Below are 24,215 nucleotides of genomic sequence, written 5' to 3' on the forward strand. Positions count from 1 at the left end.
GTATTTTATCATGGCTAATATACCAACCTTTACCCCTTTACTGCCATGTGCACCCTAAGATTCCTATCTTATTCTACCTCACTTGCTAGTTTCCTTAAACAAAAAAAACTTCCCTGATGCATATGATGAGTTCACAAGCAGTAATAAGAGTTTGCCGGCTCTTGTATTTTATTACTATTTTTATGGTTTCTTCAGAAAGTTAGGCATGTGATGTGAACATGCTCTTTTCAACTTAGCAAAACTGTACAGTAATCTAAATCTTGACAATACTGGTTAATTCACTGATTGCTTCTACAGCTGTATTTTCCCCAGTAGGGTCTTCTTTTCTAATGTCCTGATTAGTGTTCACAACGTGACCCACCTTGCAATTGTTTAGTACTCTACTAATCTACTGTGAATTACTGTGGAGGAAGTTAGCGCAGTGCCTTGTACAGTGCTTCAGGCTACACCCCCTACATAGACCTGCCTAAAAATTTGTTTCTTTGTCCATGTGCAGCAGCACAATATCTTGTCGGATCGCTGTTGTACTCAGTAATACGCTAAATACTACTAGCAGGGAAATGTTTAATGGTTTGCTAGATGAAATGATGCATCATATACAGCACAGAGAGGAACATGACAACAGGGATAGTATATGTGCAGTTATCTGTGGCAGTCTGCTACTGTAAATTTTTGCAGATCTGATAAAATCAGGTGAAGATGATTGTGTAGGGTAAATAAAAGAAGGATATTCTGAAGGAAATCATTAGCAGGTCATCAGTCCCAACAAGGTTGGATTACCAAGAGCACAGAGCATGTTTCACCTTCATCACTGCTGTATCTGTATGATGTTAAATTGTTAGCTTTTCTAGAAAGTCAGACTTCTGAATCTTCCATTGCCAAGATGTAAAGCCATGCAGTAACAAAACGAAACAAAACACAGTGAGTTGAGCATAGTTAAGGAGTTTAATTTCTCAAAAAGTACTACTCAATGTACCGGACTACTGGAGGGTAGGCTTGACAAAGCTTAGTTCAGCTACAAGTTTGACATAATTGCCAAATTACTATCTAGTAATAGGAATATTTTAATTACAATTCTGCAGTAAAACAAATTTGGAGTATTTATTTCGCAAGATGGTCTGAACCTCTGCAGAGCAGCAGAAACATTTCAGAAGGTAATACTCAGAGGAGAGAGCATGTCAAAGCAATACAGTAAACAAACACCAGCAGCAGACGCTGTTAACTTCTGACCATCCTGAACCAAAGCAATACAAAAAAACAAACTTTCACAGGCACTAGAATACCGTACTTAACAATGTATAAAAGTTGGATTACCGAGACAATTACATGTTTTTTCCCACAACCCAAGAGAGGAGATGTTTTTTTTTTGACAGCAGCAACTGCTCTAATTAACAATTCAGGGTGACCCTATGGCAATAATCAGTACATCAACTAGGGGATAAACATATCCAAATGATGACATCAACAGGGCTCCATGCCATCTTCCTCCCATCTTCTCCTTATAGCTTATAAAACTGCACATATTCCTTTCTGATCCATAACTTCAAGAACCAAATTTTTTTCTTTTGCACAATCCAAATCACTCATCACTTGCTCACACTCAACACTACTACTCAAACACCACACCCAAATCAAATCCGTTGTTTATTGCAAAAGAATATCCTATAAAAGCTAATTAGATTGTTTAATTGTTAATTTGGATCCAGATCTCCAAAGCCTCTGAGATATAAACAAATTGTGGGGTTTCCCTCCTCTACAATCCCAAGGCCAGGAGGAGGCGCCACCGCTCCAAACCAAGTCCTCACCTCTCTCTCTCTCTCTTCTCCTCTTCTCTACGATGCCGCCGCGCTGGCGCGCCACGGCGACGAGGCTTCTCGTGCTCCTCGCGTGCGCGTGCGCGGTGTTCGTCCCGCAGTGCCATTGCGTCGGCGACCAGGGCGAGGCGCTGCTGCGATGGAAGGCGTCGCTGCTGAACGGGACGGGCGGCGGCGGCGGCGGCGGGCTGGACTCGTGGAGGGCGTCGGACGCGAGCCCGTGCCGGTGGCTCGGCGTGTCGTGCGACGCGCGCGGCGACGTCGTGGCGGTGACCATCAAGTCGGTCGACCTTGGCGGGGCGCTGCCGGCGGCGAGCGTGCTGCCGCTGGCGAGGTCTCTGAAGACGCTGGTGCTCTCCGGCACCAACCTCACCGGCGCAATCCCGAAGGAGCTCGGCGACCTCGCCGAGCTGAGCACGCTTGACCTCACCAAGAACCAGCTCACCGGCGCGATCCCGGCCGAGCTGTGCCGGCTGAGGAAGCTCCAGTCGCTGGCGCTCAACAGCAACTCGCTGCGCGGCGCCATCCCCGACGCCATTGGCAACCTCACCGGCTTGACGTCGCTCACGCTCTACGACAACGAGCTGAGCGGCGCCATCCCGGCGAGCATCGGCAACCTCAAGAAGCTCCAGGTGCTCCGCGCCGGCGGGAACCAGGCGCTCAAGGGCCCGCTGCCGCCGGAGATCGGCGGTTGCACCGACCTCACAATGCTCGGCCTCGCCGAGACCGGCATCTCCGGCAGCCTCCCGGCGACGATCGGCAACCTCAAGAAGATCCAGACCATCGCCATCTACACCGCCATGCTCACCGGCTCCATCCCGGAGAGCATCGGCAACTGCACCGAGCTCACCAGCCTCTACCTCTACCAGAACACCCTCTCCGGCGGGATCCCGCCGCAGCTCGGCCAGCTCAAGAAGCTTCAGACGGTGCTCCTATGGCAGAACCAGCTCGTCGGCACGATCCCGCCGGAGATCGGCAACTGCAAGGAGCTCGTGCTCATCGACCTGTCCCTGAACGAGCTCACCGGCCCGATCCCGAGAAGCTTCGGCGGCTTGCCGAACCTGCAGCAGCTGCAGCTCAGCACCAACAAGCTCACCGGCGTCATCCCGCCGGAGCTCTCCAACTGCACGTCGCTGACCGACATCGAGGTGGACAACAACCAGCTCACCGGCGCGATCGGCGTCGACTTCCCGAGGCTGCGCAACCTGACGCTGTTCTACGCGTGGCAGAACCGGCTCACCGGCGGAATTCCGGCGAGCCTCGCGCAGTGCGAGGGCTTGCAGTCGCTGGACCTCTCGTACAACAACCTCACCGGCGCCATCCCGAGGGAGCTCTTCGCGCTGCAGAATCTCACCAAGCTTCTCCTGCTCAGCAACGACCTCGCCGGCTTCATCCCGCCGGAGATCGGCAACTGCACGAACCTCTACCGGCTCCGGCTGAACGGCAACCGGCTTTCCGGCACGATCCCGGCGGAGATCGGCAACCTGAAGAACCTCAACTTCCTCGACCTCGGCGGCAACCGCCTCACCGGCCCGTTGCCGGCGGCGATGTCCGGGTGCGACAACCTCGAGTTCATGGACCTGCACTCCAATGCTCTCACCGGCACGTTGCCCGGCGACCTCCCGCGAAGTCTCCAGTTCGTCGACGTCTCCGACAACCGGCTCACCGGAGTTCTTGGCGCCGGCATTGGGTCGTTGCCGGAGCTGACGAAGCTGAACCTCGGGAAGAACCGGATCTCCGGTGGCATACCGCCGGAGCTCGGCTCTTGCGAGAAGCTCCAGCTGCTCGACCTCGGCGACAACGCGCTCTCCGGTGGCATCCCGCCGGAGCTCGGGAAGCTCCCTTTCTTGGAGATTTCGCTTAACCTCAGCTGCAACCGCCTCTCCGGCGAGATCCCGTCGCAGTTCGCCGGGCTCGACAAGCTCGGCTGCCTCGACGTCTCGTACAACCAGCTCTCCGGTAGCCTCGAGCCATTGGCAAGGCTGGAGAACCTCGTCACGCTCAACATCTCCTACAACGCCTTCTCCGGCGAGCTTCCCGACACGGCCTTCTTCCAGAAGCTACCCATCAACGACATCGCCGGCAACCACCTGCTCGTCGTCGGCTCCGGCGGCGACGAGGCCACCCGGCGGGCGGCCATCTCGTCGCTGAAGCTAGCCATGACGGTCCTCGCCGTGGTCAGCGCGCTCCTCCTCCTGTCGGCGACGTACGTGCTCGCCCGCTCGCGCCGCAGCGACAGCAACGGCGCCATCCACGGCGCCGGCGAGGCGTGGGAGGTGACGCTGTACCAGAAGCTGGACTTCTCCGTGGACGAGGTGGTCCGGTCGCTGACGTCGGCGAACGTGATCGGCACGGGGAGCTCCGGGGTGGTGTACCGCGTGGGGCTCCCCAGCGGCGACTCCGTCGCCGTGAAGAAGATGTGGTCCTCCGACGAGGCCGGCGCGTTCCGGAACGAGATCGCGGCGCTGGGCTCGATCCGCCACCGGAACATCGTCCGGCTGCTCGGGTGGGGCGCGAACCGGAGCACCAAGCTGCTGTTCTACACCTACCTCCCCAACGGCAGCCTCAGCGGGTTCCTCCACCGCGGCGGCGTCAAGGGCGCCGCCGAGTGGGCGCCGCGCTACGACATCGCGCTCGGCGTCGCCCACGCCGTCGCCTACCTCCACCACGACTGCCTCCCGGCCATCCTGCACGGCGACATCAAGGCCATGAACGTCCTGCTCGGCCCGCGCAACGAGCCCTACCTCGCCGACTTCGGCCTCGCCCGCGTCCTTTCCGGCGCCGTCGACTCCGGCTCCGCCAAGGTTGACTCGTCCAAGCCTCGCATCGCCGGCTCCTACGGCTATATCGCACCAGGTAAAAAAAAAAAAAAAAAAGCTTCACACTGAATCCAGATTTTTTTGAACCCGGTATTCTTAGCTGATTACGTCGATAATATTTAGATAAATTTTATTTTCATCTTAGATAAATTTAAAATTATTACAATTTAACATATAAACTACAAATCTATCGTGAATCTGGTATCTGTAGTTATGCTTATGCTAAACATAACCTTACTTTCCGAAATTTTTCTATCATTTTAGAAAATAATTCTTTTTCTAAAACTTTTTTATATGACAGAGTACGCGTCAATGCAAAGGATTAGTGAGAAGAGCGACGTGTATAGCTTCGGCGTGGTGGTGCTGGAGATCCTGACGGGGAGACACCCGCTGGACCCGACGCTGCCAGGTGGGACCCACCTGGTGCAGTGGGTGCGGGACCACCTGCAGGCGAAGCGGGCCGTGGCGGAGCTCCTCGACCCGCGGCTGCGCGGGAAGCCGGAGGCGCAGGTGCAGGAGATGCTGCAGGTGTTCTCCGTCGCCGTGCTCTGCATCGCGCACCGCGCCGACGACCGGCCGGCGATGAAGGACGTGGTGGCGCTGCTGAAGGAGATCCGGCGGCCGGTCGAGGGCGGCGCCGCCGGCGGCGGCGAGGGGAAGGAGCAGAATGCCGCCGCCGCCGCCGCGCCTCCGGCGGCCGAGCGACGGTCGCCGGCGAGGAGCACGCTGCCGAAGGGCGGCTCTTCTAGCTGCTCGTTTGCCATGTCAGATTACTCGAGTTGAATTCTGTAGAGACCTGTAGTGGTAGATAGTGAGTAGTGATTTCTTGAATTATTTGAGGTTACAATGTTGTATTTTTAGATGTATTTTGTACTTGTAAATTAATGTAATCTGATTTTTGGAAAAAGAAAGATACAGGAGTATCTGAGTATGTACTCTGTTCTGCAGTCAAATGCCTGTATATGGGGTTTAAATATGGCATTATCAAAATTTAGTAGTGTTGGACATATTGGTAAAGTTTTACCAAATTTTAGCAGACTTTTTAAGAGTGGAAAGTTTTATAATTACCAAATTTGGCAGTATAGTAGTGACAGGTACAACATGATTCATGGTGTACATGTATACTAGTAAAATATATGCCTTTACTAGCATACATGTATATATAAATTGTATATCAAAGGGAGTAAAACACCATATGTGAGATTTGAACATCGTCCATGGGAGTACTACTTAAACTTAATTTTCCGCTTTTGCTTAATGGCATTGTTTTCTAACATAACAAAGTTCAAGGCTTGAACCCATAAGGGAAATCCTAGCTCCACCACCGTAAGTATAGCAATGATAAGAATATGTATGATTTGTTTGTTCTATGAAATTTTATTATTAATGCTAAAATTTGGTTGTGTTGGAACTTAAAAGTAGCACTAAAGTGAACCGGTCTTTATTGCCAAATCACTGGAAAGCCGAGGGGTTGATTTGATACTACTTGATAGGCCGAGGTGATTTTGAGTTGAGTTGAGATGGTGCATTGGATTGGGATCCGGTGGCTGGTATCCACTAGGAATCCTAATTGGCGGCGCGAACGCGCCTGCCCACACGGCCTAATAGGCGGCAAGACACAGTTAGGATTTTCTTTTTTCCGAATTTTTTCATATATGTGTAAACTTTCAACCTAGATTTGAATACTTTCAACTCTGACTTGAAAACTTTCAACTTTGACTTGAAAACTTTCAACTCATATTTGAAAACTTTTAACTTGAGATTCAAAAACTTTCAACTCAAGATTTGAAAACTCTCAAGTACAAATTTGAAATATTTTAAGTTAAGATTTGAAAAAATATGAAAACTTTCGACTCAGATTTAGAAACTTTCACCCCAAATTTGAAAACTTTCGACTCTGATTCAAAACCTTTCGACTCAGGTTCGAAAACTTTCGACTCGAGATTTGAAAACCTTCAACACAGATTTAAAAACTTTCAAATTGAGATTTGAAAACTTTCAAATCAGATTTAAAAATTTTCAAATCGAGATTTGAAAACTTTCAACTCAAATTTTTTTTTTAAAAAATAAGTGTGCTAAATATTAAAAAAAGTAATAAAAAAACGAAAAAAAATCGCAAAAGAAAAACGAAAAAAAATCGCGAAAAGAAGAAAAAGAGGGCTAATGGGCTCGTTGGCTGATGGGCCGGGAGCAGCTGACGCGCGCGCCGCCAACTAGCAACCCCCGGTATCCACTGCGTGCGTGCGTTGCCTGCTAGAATCCCGGCCCACCCACGGGAAGTGGACCGGATAATTCCGGCCCACCACGGTAAATGGGCCGGAGAATCCCGGCGTGCCAAACAAGGCCTCTACGTGTTTCCGCCCGCCGCCTCCCTCTCCGCGCCGCCACCGTTTCTCCCAGCGCGCCGCAGCCGCCGCCGCCGGCGCACAACCCCAGCCATCACCTACTCCATACATATCCCCCCTCGTCCGGCCCACCGCTCCTCCTCGAGCAGCCTCTTCCTCCGGTGCGGGCCACGCGATGTCGCCGCCGGCAGCAGGAGGGCTCGCCGGAGCCCGCGGCGAGGGCGGCGGAGCAGGGGTGGGGAGGGTCTTCGTGGGCGCTGGGTGCAACCGCGTGGTGAACAACGTCTCCTGGGGAGCTTGCGGCCTCGTCGCCTTCGGCGCGCAGAACGCCGTCGCGCTCTTTTCCCCTTTGGTCCGCGCCGCCCCTTCTCGCTTGCTCCTCTCTCTCTTCCTTCGATTATTAGTACTCCATTATCTGTTGATTTAACCGATTTGGTTATGTGCGAGCAGAGAGGTGAGATTGTGACGACGCTTCCGGGGCACAAGGCCACGGTGAACTGCACCCTTTGGTTGCCCACGAAGAAGGATGTGCTCCAAAGTAAGTTTATTTATTTATTTATTTATTTCTGCTGTTATATTGCTTGTGTTCATATCTGTATATTGGAGTAATTTCAGTCCAAACTTTGTATAATATGGTTCAAATAACTTTTCTTCATATCTGGATGTTAGAGTAATTTCAGTTCAAACTTTGGATAATATGGCTGAAATAACTCCTTTAGACATCATGATGTCATATTACTGAGCTCCATTTTTTTTGGGAAAATTTTAAATTGCGTTTCAGCACTCTGTTACTGTAATTCGGAAATGGATGTGAGGAAGTAGTTCATTGAATATTTGTAGGTGCTAAGCTATTGGTATTGTAGATTACTTTAGATTTTAGATCAAAGGGGAAAAATGTTCTGATTCTGACAGATGAGTTTTTGGCTGTTATTCTTTGTGGTTTCTAGTCCGCTCCAGGGAGAGACACTATCTATTATCAGGAAGTTCTGATGGTATTATCATGGCATGGAAGATTGATTCTGGAAAAGGAGAGGTCAATTTCTTCTGTCTTCAGTCTTCACCTTACCATCTTTGCATAGATTGTTCTATAACTCCGTTAATGACTTCCACCTGCAGTATCCTATGACTAGAACTGGTTGCAATTTTATTTTCTGGGAAATGTTTCTATGTTGTCTTGAGGATTGACTCAAGTGGTTAACAGCAATTCTTTTTGTTTTTCTGTCTGCATTGCAGTGGACTCATGCGTTGCAACTGCCTGTGATGCACAAAAAAGGGGTCACCTGTCTTGCTGGAAGGATGGTGTCAGATACTGTTTCAATATTTGCCTCCACCTCCTCAGATGGAACTGTGGTCATTTGGAAAATGGAAGATGAACCAACTAGTGTTGGTAAGATAACAGACACATAGATTGTGATAAATTGTAGTTAGAGCCTAATCTTGTTATTGTATCTGGAAGAAATCCATATTGATTCTAACTGGTATCTAAAGTAAGCTCTATTGGTCAAATTATAATTCTAGTAACTGTTTGATTTTGATCTTAAAGTTTAAGGATATGTGCACTGCTGCCCTACTGAAGTAATTTGCTTCCATATGTGCAGGCAGCTGTGAAGTGTCTTGTTTGCATTCTATATCCGTTGGTCCAAAGCCAATGGTTTCACTTTCATTAGCAGTATTGCCTGGGCAGGGAGGCCATCTCATTTTGGCAATGGGAGGTTTGGATCACAAGGTCCACATTTATTGTGGGGATCAGTCAGGCAAGGTTTGTAACTGATGCTTTAGTCTCGTTTTGCTATCCGTTATTGCATTGCTTGTCTTAAGTAAGGTTTTTTTGGTGTGCAGTTCATTAAAGCCTGTGAGCTTAAAGGTCATTCTGATTGGATTAGAAGTTTAGACTTCTCTTTACCTGTGATGATGGGCAGTGAGGAGCACAGCCTTTTCCTTGTTAGCTCATCTCAGGATAGAACCATTCGGATCTGGAAAATGAATTCGGATGCTGTTTCTTCTGCTCACACAACATCCAGAAAGGAAGATATTGGGATTGCCTCCTATATTGAAGGTCCTTTGTTTGTGTCCGGTAATACACATTACCAGGTATCATTGGAGTCCCTTCTCGTTGGTCATGAGGACTGGGTGTATTCTGTAGAATGGCAGCCTCCTACGCTACTAACTGATGATGAAGCTCATCAGCCAATGAGCATATTATCTGCATCCATGGACAAGATGATGATGATATGGAAGCCAGAGAAAAATACCGGTCTTTGGATAAATTCAGTGACTGTTGGTGAGTTAAGTCACTCAGCACTGGGATTCTATGGTGGCCATTGGCAGCCTGATGGCAAATCCATCCTTGCACATGGATATGGTGGATCGTTTCATATGTGGAGGGATGTTGGACTGGGTTCTGAAAACTGGCAGCCTCAGATAGTCCCATCTGGTCATTTTGCACCTGTATCTGACTTAACATGGTCAAGATCTGGTGAATATCTGTTATCAGTCAGCCATGATCAGGTGAGTTCTTAGAACAGTTCTAATCCTAGCTAATAGAATGTAGTATGTTAATTGTCATTCTCCTCACCACTTACTAATCCTCTTTTGCATCAACAATAAATACGCAGACAACACGCATATTTGCTCCTTGGAGAAGCCAAGTTAGCCCAGGGGATGTGACTTGTTGGCGTGAAATTGCTCGCCCTCAAATTCATGGGCACGATATTAACTGTGTGGCATTCATTCAGGGTACCGGGAACCACCGGTTCGTTAGTGGCGCCGATGAAAAGGTCTCTAGAGTCTTCGAAGCTCCTTTGTCATTTTTGAAGACCCTTCAACATGCAACTTTGTTGAAAACTGATAACTCTGGAGATTTTGACGATGTGCAAGTACTTGGAGCAAATATGTCTGCTCTTGGACTTTCACAGAAACCTATATATACACATGGTCAGCATTCATCATGCCCTCTTCATGAATATACCATATCCTTTGTTTGGCACTTGTATTAGTACATAATTTAACTTTTCTGAGTTCTTCATTTGGTTGTTACTTATGTCTGTTGACGGTTGTATTCAGGACCAAGGGAAACCCAAAGCAGTATTTCTAATGACGGGCCAGATTCCATGGAGACCATTCCTGATGCAGTGCCAACTGTGTTCACTGAGCCTCCTGTAGAGGATCAACTAGCCTGGAATACTCTATGGCCTGAAACTCACAAACTTTATGGCCATGGAAATGAACTCTTCTCCATCTGCTGTGATCATGAAGGGAAGATCATTGCATCATCTTGCAAGGTAATGTATATCTCTGGAGTCTGGATATCCATGAAATATTTTATCACATCTTGTCTGGAAATAACACATTTCTCAATTTGTCCTCATGTATGGCATAGTAACATTAGTTCATGCACTTTATGCTCGTAGTTTGGCTTGATGAGTGTGATGTAGTAATGTGACCTTGTTGCAGGCTCAATCAGCACCAGTTGCTGAGATCTGGCTGTGGGAGGTTGGAACATGGAAAGCTGTTGGCCGCCTGCAATCTCACAACCTGACAGTTACACAGATGGAGTTTTCTCGTGACAATGCTTTTCTTTTGAGTGTATCAAGGGATCGTCATTTGTCTGTCTTCTCAATCAGGAAGACAGGTAAGGACTTCTTCCTATGATCTAGTAGTTCCTACAAATTTGTAAACTGCCAATATTTATCTGTTGTGTAATTATTGATGTCATTCCACTTGTGTAACTCTAGATGATGGAGCAGAGCATCATCTTGTTGCAAAGCTTGAAGCACACAAAAGAATTATATGGGCATGCTCATGGAACCCCTTCAGCTACGAATTTGCAACTGGATCAAGGGACAAGACCGTCAAGATATGGAGCGTTCAAGATTCATCTTCTGTCAAGCTGCTCGTGACGTTGCCTCAGTTCCACGACAGTGTGACAGCATTGGCCTGGACAGGCCGTGACCGTGCTAGTAATGCTGGCATTCTCGCTATTGGCATGGACAACGGAATGATCGAGCTCTGGAACATTTCAGGGGGGAGAGCCTCCACTGACAGCAGCGGCTCAGGTTCATCTCCGCTCAGCTTTGCATGCATGCTCCGTTTTGATCCTCTGCTGTGTCATGTATCAACTGTGCACCGTTTACGGTGGCAGAAATCTGACTCATCCGATGAGAAATCAGCGCTACAGTTAGCTTCTTGTGGAGCTGATCATTGTGTAAGGGTGTTTGAGGTCCGTGACATTTGAGAAAGTTATATGATGGTGTAGAGCTTGGCTCATGAGCTGCATCTAGTTCTTGCAGAACATAGGCTTAGACATCTGGATCTCATTGCCAAACTTTTATATGTGATTTGGCAGTGTTTGTCTTGCCAGTATCTTCATAGATGTGTTGTACTCCTGTCCCAAAAGTATAAGCCCTTCTAGAGTTTTTTTTATGGAGATTATGGAGAGAGTTGAAATTAAACAAGGGATGGTTGAGATTGAATGAGATGAGGAAGTAGGCGAAGAAACTGAATGAGAGAAATAGTTATATTTCGGGGCAAAATTTGAACGCTCGAAATAGCTACATGTGGGGGACAAAATGTAAACTAGTGTTTTTTTACGAAAATATTGCCATTGTCATAGTTGCCAACAGAAAAATGCTATATAATGGCAATATTTTCATAGTCTACTTAAAGACATGTAGCATTGGTTGACTGATAAACGATGCAGTTTATTTGCCTTCAACTACAATTTGATAAACTGTTGAATAACTTGTGCACAACTCTGCGGGCTCTATGTATCATCTAAATCTACAAGAAACCAACAACTGGATAGAATTCCCTGTGTTTCAGTACATAAGCAAATGAGTTCCATACTTCCATTCTAAGTAGTAGTTATGTTACTTGTGTATACACTTCTGTTCAACTATGTTCACGTTGCTACAACCTTAGCTGCTGTGCTGCCTGAAGACTTCAATAATAGAAATTGTTCAAACAAGAAAGAGGAAGCAGCAGCCAGCCACAGCCAGCCTCAAAATCTAAATCCACATCAGTATAATTTGCCTTGCCTTGCTCAATTTCATGATGAAAACATTTCAGGTTTTCATACAAGAAATTTAAAATTAAAAAAGAAAAGAAAGAAAGAAAGAAGTTGAAGAAGAAATCTGAATCCCTAAATCATCATCATCATCATCATCAGTCACCTTGTGATGCATCTCCTAGCAACAAGAACACCACAGGGAGGAGCAGTGAGCTCCAGGTCACAGAGCGCCGACATCGAGTAGGTGTAGTGCCAGAACCAGAGCTTGGCCTGCACCTTGAACGTGCCCCTGATGGTGTACACCACCCTGTTGCTCCTCACCTGGTTCACCATCGCCACGGCGAGCTCCGGCGGCAGCGCCACCTGGCTGGACACCATGTGCACGCTGATGATCTGCGACTGCCCCCGCCGCTGCACGAACGGCGCCGGCAGCGCCTGCGCCGCCATCCGCCGCCCGCCGAAGAAGAGCTCCACGGCGGCCGACCGGAACACCACGTCCATCTTCTGGTTGGGGTTGGACACGTTCGCTGCCACCGTCATGTCGCCGTTCACGTACGGCGCCGGCGAGGTTGAGCCGACGTAGACGGCGTTCAGGGTGGCGCCCGCGGCGTCGAACGACGGCGCCCGGGGCCTCACCGCCAGGAACACGACGAGGATCACCGCGCCGGCGGCGATCAGGAGGAGGCTGAAGGCGAAGCACACGATCGCCGCGCACCACATCGCCGGCGACGTCCGCTGCCTCGGCTGCAGGATCAGCTTCGGCGGCGGCGGCGGCGGCGGCAGCGCCGGCGGCTGCTGCTTCGTGGCAATCATCTTCAGTAGGATGCTTCTTGGAGACTGGACATGGTAAGGAGTCGCCATTAATCTTGAACTATAGCTATACCAGCAGCAAGATCCACCAAGAAGACGAACACCACAAGATCCACCAAGAAGATGAGCTAGAGAAGAGCTCAGCTCATATCACCACCAAGATCGAGTGCAAACAATGGCCAACTAACTAATAAAGCAAAAGCTAGAGAGAAGAGCAAGAGCAAGAACAAGAACAATGAATGGAGTGATGGGAATAAAAGGAGGGCTATATCTATCTCAGCTAATGGGGGTCCAAATTAAAGAGAGAGGGATAGATAAAAGAGAAGCTTTTGAAAAAATGAGGAAGGGTGGCAAAATGGGGGCCATTTGCCTTGTGTTTCGCCATTTGAAAATTCAGAGCAGCTTCGAGTAAAGGTGTGAAGTGGGGCATGGTGGCTTGCTGCCGGCGATTGATTGGAGCCTGCTTTTTCTCACAAAAGCATATTTCTTGAGCTGGGCAAATACTAAAGCTTTAGTTATTTGTCACCCTCAGGCCTCAGCAAACAACCGATTTGATGCTGCCTGTTTGATGTTGTCTTCTGGCTTGTTCAAACAGCATTATATTACAGGCTCATTACAGCTACTTGGAAATTGGAATGTGCTCTTCTTTCTTTCAAAAGCAAAAGAAAAGGTTCTTCCACTATCAATCAAGTAAGCATGAGTGTGTGACTTCTGTTAGGTATATATAATTTACTGTAGGAGGCAACCAATGGCATTGGTCATACTGTCATAGTCAAAACAGATATCTGTAATCTTGTGGTTAAAGCTGAGTGACAAGTTTACAGCAGGTGAGAAGTGTGTGCAAATTGCAAGATATCAGCATATGAGAAGCATGCTCTGTTGAACACACATGGAGAGAGGAAGAAAACTAGCACAAGTTGCTTAACCTCGAAAAAGGCAAAAGGCAGCACTCACTCATACTACTCTACTCGTCTTTGTTCCAAAATAAAGACAACTGAGGATGGGGGGTTAATTCATGGCTAAGGAACCTAAATATGAAAGAATCGCCTGGATAGATATTAGTGATTGTAACAAGAACATTCCAGCTGACTCATGGCTTTAGTGCCCTTCTGTCAGAGATTCAGAAAGATGATGCTGCACTGCACTGCACATCTTTACATGTTTACAGTAATATCTTCCTTGCATAGGATTGCACTATCTCTTCACCACTCTTCAGGTGTTTTCCTGACTTAATCAGACAGTATGGTAAGAAATTAAAGCATCTAATCATTTTAGGAGTAGTATTTAATTTCAGCTTCAGATTTCAGTGGTTGGTTCGTTGCATTTGCGATATGATCTTGATGTGAACTTTATGACCAGATAACATATTCATCAGTTCTGTAGTTTACACAATGCCGACATGCGTGTGCGTTGCCACGTGTCCTCAAGCTTGCGAGATTATTCAGTTCACTAGTGATTCTTTCGATGTAGTATTGTACATGTATTAAGTTTGTAGGTTAGTTAGGTGAGGTCGATCGATCAGGTCAGGCGATGTTCGCCGGCGGCGGGTTGCTGTCGTACGCCATGACCGGCGTGCCGGAGTTCTCGTCGCTGGGAACGTAGGAGCAGCTCGCCGTCGACGCCTCCACCGGCTCCTGCGCCGCCGCCACCATGCCATGCTCCATCGACAGGTACTGGTCCTCCGGCCCCAGGCAATGCTGCAGCAATGGCACGCGTAAAGCATGTGAGATTGTGAGGAGCTCGTCCTCGCCGCCGATCATGGCGACGACGGTGGCCGTGGACAGCCGCTCACCGGCATGAGGGGGAACGGCGTGGTGGGGATGAGCGTGGAGAGCAGCTCGGTGCAGGTGTACGCCTGCCTCCACGCGTCGGCGGCGGCGGCGTGGCCTCCGGCGACGTCGTCGTCGACGCACCCCACCGCGGCCGCCGCCGCCGCGGCGCCGCCGGCCGCGCACGGGTCGCCGCCGTGCAGCCCGGCCACCTGTGAGTTGGCGTCGAACACGTCGTGGTCCCTGAAAAAGAAAAAAAAAACTCGAAAACTTATTGCAACCGATGGACGGCTGAGATGCGCTGGCGGTGCACGTACCTGAGGTAGATCAACGGATCAGATGCACTGAACATCGGATGGCCAGGATCCGCGCCTCCATCTGGGCCCCACATGGCAGCGTCACCACCGAACGTGGCCAACCCGTCCGCCTGGCTCACGTACATCTGCGTCCCATCTGCACCCTGCAATTAACATGCAAGATTTTCTAAAGTTTTTCAGTAATTCGTTTCAGTTCAGAGGAAAAAAATGGAGGGAAAAAAAAATCTCATACCTGCATCGCAGCTGTCGTTGCATCGAACGGCGCCATGTGACTGCTCAACAAGTTGTTCTGCAAGATGTTTTTTTTGGATGAGATTTGTTCAGAATTCTGAGCAAAAAAGGATAGCACGAGATTTTGTTCTTGTCTGAATCTCTACAGTTTTGTTCAGAATTCTGAGCAAAAAAGGATAGCACGCAATTCTGTTCTTGTCTGAATCTCTACAGTTTTGTTCAGAATTCTGCAGTTCAGAAACATTTTTGTCTCGTTTCATCGCTGGCATGTATGTACCTTCCTTTCGACGACTCGGGTCAGCAATTCCATGAGATACTTCTCGCATCCGTCGACCTCGCTGGATGTGCCGAACGCCGCAGGATCTGGCTCGAACATCCTGCAAGAACACGAGCATAAAAGTATGTTCATGGATTGGATTACTGCAGATTTGCAGTAATGTTTTTGCCTGTCAGTTTTAATTTAACTCTGACAGTGTATCATCATCTTGTTCATACCTAAGGCGGTCCTCGGTGATTTGCAGCTGTTGCTGGGAAGAATATATCTCTTGCTGAATCTCCTGAAGTGCATAGAAGAAACAATTAAATTGCAATATTGCATTGTCAAAACTGGAGATTTTAACAGTAAAAACTCTGCTCTGAAATCTGAATTTATCACCTCTATTTTCTCATTCAGGGCACCTGGGCTGAAATTTGCAAACAAGAAACATGCATATGAATGATTAGAAGAGAGGGAATCGAAGAACTAAATGAATTTCAGACAAATTGTATACGCATATGAGCACACTTTGCTAATTGTGTCGCCATGTCGCTCTCTCGCTTGAGCCGCTGAAGCATGCTGATGAGATACTGCATCGAATAATCAGCTAATCACGCGATGAACCCCCTCCCCTCTCAAACAAGAAGATGATGCTTACGGTTTACCTCCCGATTCTGGATGGCTCTGCAATGATCAAACCATGCAAAGAAACAAAGAACACAAGTCACATTTGGGTAATCTGTTCATCATCGATTTGTTCATAGAAAGACAGAGACAGATTTGTTTATCGATTTGGTTGCATTTTAACACTCACTCTCCCCTGTCGTGCTCCGAGAGGTTCATGTACCGGAGAATCACGTCCTCCACCCTGAACACAAGAGCAAAACATTGCCGAGAATGAGAGAAACGAAGACCAAAGCTCTGTTACTGTCGTCGTCGACGGTGAGGCCGGCCCAGCCATGCAGGACGAACAGGTAGGTTATTACCCGCGGCGGCCGGAGAAGTGGCTGAGGCGGCCGGAGGGGGAGAACATGAGGAGGGCGACGTCGATGTCGCAGAGCACGGACAGCTCGTACGCCTTCTTGATCAGCCCGTTCCGCCGCTTCGAGAACGTCACCTGCCTGTTCGTCGTGTTCTCGATCCTCTTGATCGGCAGCTTCACCCTCCCCATCCTTATCCCTCGCCGCCGACGATCGCTACCAATTAATCCGATATATTCACGACGTCAAAAATCTCCACGGATCGCGAGCGCGCGAGGCATGGTGATATACAGAGCGAGATAGCTCGATCGAGAGGCCGGCGACGTGCGCACCGACGATACGCGCTGGGCCGGGGAGCGCGTGCGTGCGGCGTGCGGCGCGCGAGCGAGCGAGAGAGAGGCGCGGTTCAGGCGGGAAATCGAGTGGAGGAGAGCGCGCATCGGCGCGAGGAAGATGGGGGGCGAGTACGTGTCGCCCATGCGCTCGTCGCGGGTGGGGTTATAAATTCAGTGGCGCCTCCTCACTCTTTGGTTCGAGAGGCTTGAAATTGAAGCAGTAGCTGCCGCCTGCCGAGAGGTAAACATGCTATAGCTCTAAATCACTTTTTTTTCTCATTTTTTTTATACCCTACGAGCCAGTGATGGTTCTATAAAGAAATAGCAATGTTATTTAAGCAAATTAGATATAGTTACAGTCTCCTTCTCATCTACATATGGTTAAAAAAAATTAGTGAACAAACTAGATAGAGTTACAGTCTCCCTTTCATCTACATAAGATTAAAAAAAATTAGTGGGATATTCATGGTAAAAAAAATTAGTGGGGTCTTCATGGGAGCTCTTAAAGCCTTCACACCAGTAGTGAGGCCTCAGAGACCCCGCCGCCTCCATACTGGATCCGCTCTGCTAGAGCGTATCTTTGTATCGTAGTGAGGCCTCGAGACCCTGCCGCCTCTATGCTGGATCCGCTCCGCTAAGAGCATATAGAAGTTATTAGATTAGAAGGGGTCAGGGTACCGGAAAAGAACATTAGACTAGAGCTATAATCTCACAACTAATTGGGACGATTTAGGAACTCCTAAAACTAAAACTAGGGGCCAAGCACCGGCACTCCCGTCCTTGCCAGGTGCCATAGCTCCACCTCCGCAGACATGGATTTCGCTATATCCGCCCAGGATCGCCTTCTTCTCATTTCTAGATGTTGATTTTACGTCTGGATAGAATCTGTACGCAGTAACAATTCCTGGATATTTCCAACTGATTGCAGTGATAATTTGTGGATATTTGGTTTGTTTAGTGAAGCAATGTCACGTGATCTTTGTTGATTGCAAAGGTTTGAATGGCATATTTAATATATTGATCGATCAGATGGGGGAGCTCTTTTTTTTTTCTTTTTTCATATATACTTCTTTTTCCACGGTTTTATAGAAATACACGAGTATACCCCGTTCGTTTCCTATGAAAAGGATGGATTAAGTTTTGAATTTTCGTGTCATGCTTTTCAAACCGCTAAACGGTGCGTTTTGTGCGAAAACTTTGTATATGAAAGTTGTTCTAAAATATCAGATTAATCCATTTTCCAAGTTTGTAATAATTAAAACTTAATTAATCACACGTTATTACTATCTCGTTTTACGTGAAACACTTAATCTTCATCGGAGATTCAAATACCATATTTCGTATTTTATTTTTGCAAAATTATACATGTCGCCAATGCCAGATGGCGACATGGATATATTTTTTAAAATTTTGTTAAAAAAACAACATACAAAATCATAGGAAAAGTATATATTTGGCGAAAAAAAAATCTCAGATGGGGAGTTTATTAACGTACTATTCCGGACTGAACACAAGTTATAAACTCCAGCCATATATCCCAAATCCAGGGAAATCCATCTCTCTCAATTTTTGGTTTAACATTTCGGCATTTCACCATATAGATTCAATTTCGGTAGCCTCTTTGTTTACTGAAACAGTACGTGAAATCCATTTTCTTTTGCACGATAACAATTACTTCTTTTTTTCTCTTTCAAGAACTACTGATCACTCCGTTAATTTTTTAAATCACATTTTTATTTTAATAAAGTTTAACCCAAAAGGTTCAATAATAGTTAGCCAAACTATAACTACACTTAAAAAAAGATTTAGGGACATTTTAAACATTTTTTTAAATCGTTTTAGGGATATTTTAAACATTTTTTTTAAAAACGATTTATGAGCGTGTTGGGGATTGAATTCGAGAACTCAGGTTAGAACCACACACCCCTTGTCACTACTCTATCAAGTGTATATCAAACATTTTGTTGAACCCTTTGTTACGACTGATAGAAAAAATCTATGATAAAAAAAATCTACTAATTAGCAGTAAGATTTACCAACTGGTCCGATCTTGCATTTGGCAGCAGCAGCAGCAACAGCTAGCAAGCATGCATATATGGTCCTAACATCGGCAGGGCACTGAGCTGTAATCGGATCGTCCGCTACCTAGCTACACAGGTCACAACACTGAACACCCCCAACACAAACGATGCTAATTGCTACCCATCCACAGTGTACGTGCCCCTGCTGCGGCTATAGCTTTAGCTAACGCCGGCTTGTGACCTTGTGATCTAGCTCGTCTACGACGAACACTGCCGCTGCTGCTGCTGCTGTTGGAGTTGGACATCACGTAGGAGTGGAGCCGGCCCGGCAGGGGTCGGGTTAATTAGCAGCTGAGAGAGCTATGTAGCAAATTCAGAAATCCAGCAGACAGAAATCTGCATCTCCGTCTGCTCAACTCGTCGCGGTCGCAGAGACGGCCAAGGTTGCCAACCTTTACATCCCTGACCGCTACTGCCAACCACGGGCCTACCACTGCTACTCTGCCTGCTGCGCAAAACGCAATGCATATACATGCTAAGATGAGCTATAACTTAGCTATAACTCGGCACTTTCAGTTGCAGCTTGGCATGCAGAGTGTTCAGCTCTCTTCAGAAGTGTGAGCTCTGAATCTCTGATGATGGCGTTGGAACAACAAGAAGGTTTTCAGGTGTATGTCTCTGTCTCGATCTCCTCAGTCGATTTATGTTCAATTAGTTCTTGAGTTTGATTGTTGGTTAATCTCCATTCTCGAGTTGATTGATTAATTTCACTGTATTTATGCTTAGTATATACATGATCGATGGGCAGTGCGACTGATGAGGTAGGAGATGGGATTAACGCTGCCTGGCTCCCTGAATGCCATCCGAGAAGCGTGCCGCTGTGGCCGGCTGCTTCCTGGTTGGCATTGAGGGAGTCATGCAGGGTTTGCTCATTTCCATCTACGACGACGATGTTTATAGCAAGCACGGCTTCCTAGCTCAGGTATGGTGCACTTATTCAAGACGCTTTGCTTAGTAAGAAGAACATATGAAATTTAAAGAATTTTTAGCCCTATAGAAAAAACTCTTGGGAAGGCCTTTGAAATAAAGGATTGAATCCTATCACTTTCTTTAAAACTCCTATGAAAAACGAACAATTCTATAGAGATTTTTGAAGAAAAGTTAGCAAGAGTTTCTTGAGAACTTCTATTTGAGTTTATCTTTCTCATATGATTTTTGTATTTTTCTCATCCGATTCATGTATTTTGCGATCCTCTATTTTGCACTTTCATTCCCTATCAAAAGAATTCTGTATTTTTTTATTCATATGTTTCTACGTTTCAAAGGCACCATCAATGTTTTTATAGCTTTTTTGCACTTACATTTCTGATCCTGCGTTTTAAAGGAGCCATCAATGTTGTTTCTTCTTCTACCTTACAGAATCAGATCTGGCACTTTCTGCATCAGCTTAGCATGTCATTGTTCATGCACTCAAAATCCATCGTAGCGTTCATGCAAACATAAATCGAACGGATGGCAGAAGATAGAATTCAGGAAGTCTTATTATGAGTTTTGAATGATTCATTGAGGGCGTTTCATATATCCATGGTTTTCGAGACTTAAGCGGTTAAAAGAGAACTAATGATAAATTTGAAGTCAACACAGAAAAAATGCCATTTTACTTCACATGTTAGATTCTTCAAAGAGAGTAGATGACCTCCTCATGTAGTTAACCACTGCCTAACCATCGGCGGCAGTAAAGCTATGTCACATTGAAGGCGACATGTCGCTCAAACTTAGCATAGATGAGAGATGACGTACCCTTGAACATTCATTTGACAAACGATAAGATTGAAAACAAGGATACTACTTAAAGAATAGAACTATTTGATAGGAACACTAATGCTATCCAAAATGATAGGAACATTCATTTCACAAATGCTATCCAAAATGACCAGTACTAGTTTGAATACCATGAGTATTCTATAACACTGGTAAACTGTATTTACAGCTAGTGCTCCCTCTTGCAAAATCTTAAATCATAAGGAACAAAAAGTGTAAGTGTATGCTAAAAAGTGCCAATTGCGTATAGATTCTCAACTTCAGTAGAGCCTAATTCTTGTGGAGATTTCCCTCTGGCAAATGGGGCAAACCTTCAGATCCTTCCCGCAGTCCGAGCACGTCTGCATTCCAAGGTCTCATCAGTTTAGTATTTACATCTGAATCTTTATATACATTTTCAAGTAATTTTCATACCTGATGCCCACATCCAAAAGCAAGGTTCTTTGCTTCCAACCAGCAGATTGGACAAGTCTGCAAAACACAAGTTCAGCATGGCATCAAATTAACAAACATGACAAAGTTGACGGCTTGACGCATATATGAAAGCATATACTATCTGCAAAACACAAGTTCAACATAGGATCTGTTTTCAAGAAAGTACCTGATCACCTATGTCACTATCCTGTTTAGGTGCTGATGTCTTTTTCTGCAGCGACCCATAGCTAGTAGATTGCGTTTCTTTGACTGTTGAGCACCCATAGTATTGTTGGAAATCCCTCACAGGTGGAGGTAACACTGTTCGATGTGGAAATCCTCGACGTTTTCTGCACCCAAAAAAAGGACAAGGTCATTGCTGAAAAATACCAGGATTCTGGGTTTTCTGAAGTGTTATGATTTTGATTTAGACAGTAAAATACCCAAGAAGTTGGAGGTTTATTGCTGCCTTGAACTGTTCTGGGATCTCCATCAATGCTGAAAGAGCAAATTCTGCCTCCTTTTTGCTGGCAGGAACAGGTCTTGACATGATCTCTGTGAAGTTCACAAACTGCATCGCACTGTCATATTAGTATTTCCCATGATTATGCTAAATATGGGCTGTCACTTAACCCATTAACAACAGAGCATACCTGGAAGTTGTCGAACGCACGAGAAGGGATGTTGTCATCGAATTGCCTCATCATATCCCATGGCCCATCGCCAACTCCAACAAGCACAATTGACAAAGGGTAGTCACTGAAAAAAAAAGTCATGTTTGAGTTTAATGTAAGAGCTCAACATGGCAATATATTAGTTACTAACATGATAGTAACACACTACACGGAAATGCTAAGCATATGATTACCTGGCTTTCACAATGGCATCTATAGTCTCCCTTTCCTGAGGGCTCAGCTGCCCATTACCTGTGTCAACACTGCGTGTAACCTATGCAAATTTTCAACGAAAACATATCAAGAACGGTGCAGTTGTAAATTCATTAGACGGTTAGACCAGATATCATATGTCAAATTATTCGTGCTGGCAGACTTAGGTACTCATTTCAGAACAAACCTGTCCATCTGCAATTATAAGTAGGACATGATACTGGCCACCACTACTATCCACAATTCCAATAGCTGTCTCAATCATCGGTGCAAATGAAGTGGGGCCTGTTGAGAACAATCGAAACATATCAGTTGAATGAATATCGATGTCTTCTAATTGAAACTCAAGCAGAAGATGAACCAACCAGCCAAACGTAGTTGTGGAACAATTTCTCTGTACCGATCAAGTGCTTGTTCAAAACCATCACATGGTTTGTTGTCAGGATAGAAGCTAAATACCTTCTGGTCATGTGTAGTAGCTGTAGCATAAACTTAGTGCTAAAAATTTGCATAACTTCTATGTACAGAATGAAGCATGTCGAGAGATTTAATGAACTGACCATCACCAAATCCATAGCATGGTATCAGGTTGTCCTCATCAAATCGTGAAAGAGTTTGCCCTATGATAGATATGGCTTGCTCATATGGGTTTGAGATATGGCCCAGAGAATGCAGGCTCTGGTTGTTGAAGGAAACTCTGCCTGCATATAATTAGAAATCATCAGCTCTTTTCTAAGAAGAAACAATAAGCCTGAAGATGAGTTGATCAAAGTTCAGGAAGCAGTGCACCGATAAACATGAACAAACCTGTCCATTCATTGGACTTGGTGAAATCAATCCCAACAATCAGATTTGATGACTCAAGACCAGCGTGTGCAAGAGCATCAGTTACCTAGATTAAGGAAAACAACATGATATCATACTTCAGTATAACAAAAGAAATATGTCTTATGTCACATGTGCTGAAGGGGAACAGAAGAGCCTATGAAAAAAAAATCTAGTTGTCCTGAAAAAAAATGTTTTTTTTCTTTTGGGAAGTTGCCCCTGTGACAACATCCTTTCACTTCGACAGCTTCTTGTCGAAGTTGGAACTTTGTAAACATGTGCATACTCCTTTCTTAAGTAAATTTAGTCCGCCTAGGGATACAGGAGATTTCACTGTATCTAATTCTTTCTTTAGACCAAGCATAATTATTAATTCTTATGGTAGTGATAATTTTACTTTTACTTGAAGAACCAGGGCAAACTGCAAAACTGTATACATCTAAGAGGCACCTACTTTGCAGGACATGAACAATCTATTCTCACGACATATGAACAGCATGAGTATAAGATGATACCAAGGAGGAACTTGATATCAAACTGATAGACAGGAAATAGTAGTTTAGTACACCCAAACCTCCCACCAACATATATGTGTGAAAGAACTTATTCCTGAACAGGAACAAATCCACTTCCATTCAAGTACAGCACCATCATTGACTAGATCACATGATAAACACCACACAACTATTCAGAAGTAAACAGCAATGCCCACACATAGCACTGTGTACCCGGCAGCAAATGAGTAGTTTCGCAAGCAAGAACAGATGCATGCATCAGGAGGGACCGAATTAATCTCACCTGCTCTAGGGTATGGTAATCATCGCCGAACTTGGCGAACCGATTGTTCCCCTTCGGCGCGGCATTGCTGCTGCTGCTGTGGTTGCAGCAGTGCGGCTGCTGCCCCGACGGATTCTGCTTGGAGCAGAACGCCCCCATGTCCTCCTCCTCTTAATCAATCTCTTCCCTCCCCTCTCTCCACTCGCTGCAGAACAAATCAACAAGAAAAAATCAGCAATCTCTCGATTCCGCTCAAGAAGAAAGAGAGATAGGGTTTAACAGAGTCGCCCACCACAATCTGGAAAGAAAAAAAGCCCTCGCAAGAACTGAAGATGAGAATTTGGGGGGAGGAGAGCAACCGATTGCCGAAAAATAAGAGCGTATAGAGATAATAAACATAATAAAAACCACGACGAATCAAAAGAACTCCCGGATTTGTTAGGCGAACCTACATTGCGCGGAAATCCTTCGCGGGGAAGCACGCAAATCCGTTGGCGTGGCGTGGTGAGGACGAAATCAAGAACCCGGAATCGAGCGAACTGAAAACTGAACAGATTTTTTGAGGAGATAAATAAATATAGTAAGAGTTTGCTCCGTTTCGATCCTTCTCAACCGTCAGATTGGGCTTGATTTGGGCTGCGGGAAATTGCGTGGATGGCCCACTAGTTTCGTGCAGAAAAAAAAAATATAAGGGAGAAAAAAGAGGAGATGAACTCGAGATCTTTGTGTGTGCTAGCCTCATTCTTTACGGCACGGCGTAGTCCAAGGGTGGAACGCCGTTTTTGT

At 46.2% G+C, this 24,215-nt stretch overlaps 5 protein-coding genes and 1 long non-coding RNA gene across 8 annotated transcripts; 3 read left to right on the plus strand and 3 right to left on the minus strand.

The window, feature by feature from the left end:
* Window positions 1-1,564: 1,564 nt before the first annotated feature.
* Window positions 1,565-5,630, plus strand: LOC127781615 (LRR receptor-like serine/threonine-protein kinase RGI3). Its single transcript, XM_052308600.1, has 2 exons — window positions 1,565-4,670; window positions 4,935-5,630. The coding sequence occupies exons 1-2, from the start codon at window positions 1,838-1,840 to the stop codon at window positions 5,414-5,416; spliced, it is 3,315 nt and encodes a 1,104-aa protein (XP_052164560.1). The 5' UTR covers window positions 1,565-1,837; the 3' UTR covers window positions 5,417-5,630.
* A 1,371-nt stretch (window positions 5,631-7,001) lies between these two features.
* Window positions 7,002-11,432, plus strand: LOC127782338 (elongator complex protein 2). Its single transcript, XM_052309501.1, has 10 exons — window positions 7,002-7,330; window positions 7,429-7,516; window positions 7,926-8,011; window positions 8,212-8,365; window positions 8,577-8,737; window positions 8,818-9,486; window positions 9,594-9,912; window positions 10,042-10,259; window positions 10,432-10,609; window positions 10,713-11,432. Exons 1-10 carry the CDS (start codon window positions 7,154-7,156, stop codon window positions 11,210-11,212), a joined length of 2,550 nt encoding a protein of 849 aa, XP_052165461.1. The 5' UTR covers window positions 7,002-7,153; the 3' UTR covers window positions 11,213-11,432.
* Window positions 11,433-11,546: 114 nt separating this feature from the next.
* Window positions 11,547-13,187, minus strand: LOC127782339 (uncharacterized). The gene has a single exon (XM_052309502.1). The coding sequence runs from the start codon at window positions 12,845-12,847 to the stop codon at window positions 12,146-12,148; it is 702 nt and encodes a 233-aa protein (XP_052165462.1). The 5' UTR covers window positions 12,848-13,187; the 3' UTR covers window positions 11,547-12,145.
* A 412-nt stretch (window positions 13,188-13,599) lies between these two features.
* Window positions 13,600-16,759, minus strand: LOC127782632 (agamous-like MADS-box protein AGL66). The gene is made up of 11 exons (XM_052309900.1): window positions 16,356-16,759; window positions 16,184-16,237; window positions 16,035-16,053; window positions 15,898-15,959; window positions 15,769-15,796; window positions 15,609-15,670; window positions 15,391-15,490; window positions 15,115-15,171; window positions 14,883-15,025; window positions 14,589-14,808; window positions 13,600-14,493 (listed from the first exon to the last, which is right to left on the minus strand). The coding sequence occupies exons 1-11, from the start codon at window positions 16,538-16,540 to the stop codon at window positions 14,320-14,322; spliced, it is 1,104 nt and encodes a 367-aa protein (XP_052165860.1). The 5' UTR covers window positions 16,541-16,759; the 3' UTR covers window positions 13,600-14,319.
* A 119-nt stretch (window positions 16,760-16,878) lies between these two features.
* Window positions 16,879-21,678, plus strand: LOC127782231 (uncharacterized). The gene is made up of 5 exons (XR_008019153.1): window positions 16,879-16,925; window positions 19,282-19,375; window positions 19,492-19,687; window positions 20,125-21,480; window positions 21,587-21,678. It is a non-coding gene; the product is annotated as an uncharacterized LOC127782231 (long non-coding RNA).
* LOC127782229 (E3 ubiquitin-protein ligase RGLG2-like) lies at window positions 20,591-24,145 on the minus strand. Of its 3 annotated transcripts, none has more exons than XM_052309331.1 (12): window positions 23,882-24,145; window positions 23,451-23,634; window positions 22,635-22,719; window positions 22,388-22,528; window positions 22,193-22,306; window positions 22,015-22,112; window positions 21,809-21,888; window positions 21,594-21,699; window positions 21,384-21,511; window positions 21,128-21,290; window positions 20,941-20,997; window positions 20,591-20,867 (listed from the first exon to the last, which is right to left on the minus strand). In XM_052309331.1, exons 2-12 carry the CDS (start codon window positions 23,586-23,588, stop codon window positions 20,787-20,789), a joined length of 1,191 nt encoding a protein of 396 aa, XP_052165291.1. In that variant the 5' UTR covers window positions 23,589-23,634; window positions 23,882-24,145; the 3' UTR covers window positions 20,591-20,786. The 3 variants fall into 3 exon arrangements, with proteins under 3 accessions (XP_052165291.1, XP_052165292.1, XP_052165293.1); XM_052309332.1 differs by having other exon boundaries at window positions 23,878-24,145; XM_052309333.1 differs by lacking the exon at window positions 23,882-24,145 and adding an exon at window positions 23,722-23,840.
* Window positions 24,146-24,215: the final 70 nt, after the last annotated feature.

The sequence above is a fragment of the Oryza glaberrima genome, chromosome 8, assembly GCF_000147395.1.
Source record: "Oryza glaberrima chromosome 8, OglaRS2, whole genome shotgun sequence".
NCBI classification, from domain to species: Eukaryota; Viridiplantae; Streptophyta; class Magnoliopsida; order Poales; family Poaceae; genus Oryza; species Oryza glaberrima.

Excerpts from the sequence above, each read along its gene's own strand:
- LOC127781615 (XM_052308600.1), top strand. The coding sequence starts at position 1,838 with ATGCCGCCGCGCTGGCGCGCCACGGCGACGAGGCTTCTCGTGCTCCTC. Across the intron at positions 4,671-4,934 it reads CTACGGCTATATCGCACCAG|AGTACGCGTCAATGCAAAGG; the intron begins GTAAAAAAAAAA and ends TTTATATGACAG.
- LOC127782338 (XM_052309501.1), top strand. The coding sequence starts at position 7,154 with ATGTCGCCGCCGGCAGCAGGAGGGCTCGCCGGAGCCCGCGGCGAGGGC. Across the intron at positions 7,331-7,428 it reads TCGCGCTCTTTTCCCCTTTG|AGAGGTGAGATTGTGACGAC; the intron begins GTCCGCGCCGCC and ends ATGTGCGAGCAG. Across the intron at positions 10,610-10,712 it reads CTTCTCAATCAGGAAGACAG|ATGATGGAGCAGAGCATCAT; the intron begins GTAAGGACTTCT and ends GTGTAACTCTAG.
- LOC127782339 (XM_052309502.1), bottom strand. The coding sequence starts at position 12,847 with ATGGCGACTCCTTACCATGTCCAGTCTCCAAGAAGCATCCTACTGAAG.
- LOC127782632 (XM_052309900.1), bottom strand. The coding sequence starts at position 16,540 with ATGGGGAGGGTGAAGCTGCCGATCAAGAGGATCGAGAACACGACGAAC. Across the intron at positions 15,671-15,768 it reads CCCTGAATGAGAAAATAGAG|GAGATTCAGCAAGAGATATA; the intron begins GTGATAAATTCA and ends TATGCACTTCAG. Across the intron at positions 15,026-15,114 it reads CAACGACAGCTGCGATGCAG|GGTGCAGATGGGACGCAGAT; the intron begins GTATGAGATTTT and ends TGTTAATTGCAG.
- LOC127782229 (XM_052309331.1), bottom strand. The coding sequence starts at position 23,588 with ATGGGGGCGTTCTGCTCCAAGCAGAATCCGTCGGGGCAGCAGCCGCAC. Across the intron at positions 22,529-22,634 it reads CAAGTCCAATGAATGGACAG|GCAGAGTTTCCTTCAACAAC; the intron begins GTTTGTTCATGT and ends AATTATATGCAG. Across the intron at positions 21,700-21,808 it reads GATGCCATTGTGAAAGCCAG|TGACTACCCTTTGTCAATTG; the intron begins GTAATCATATGC and ends TTTTTTTTTCAG.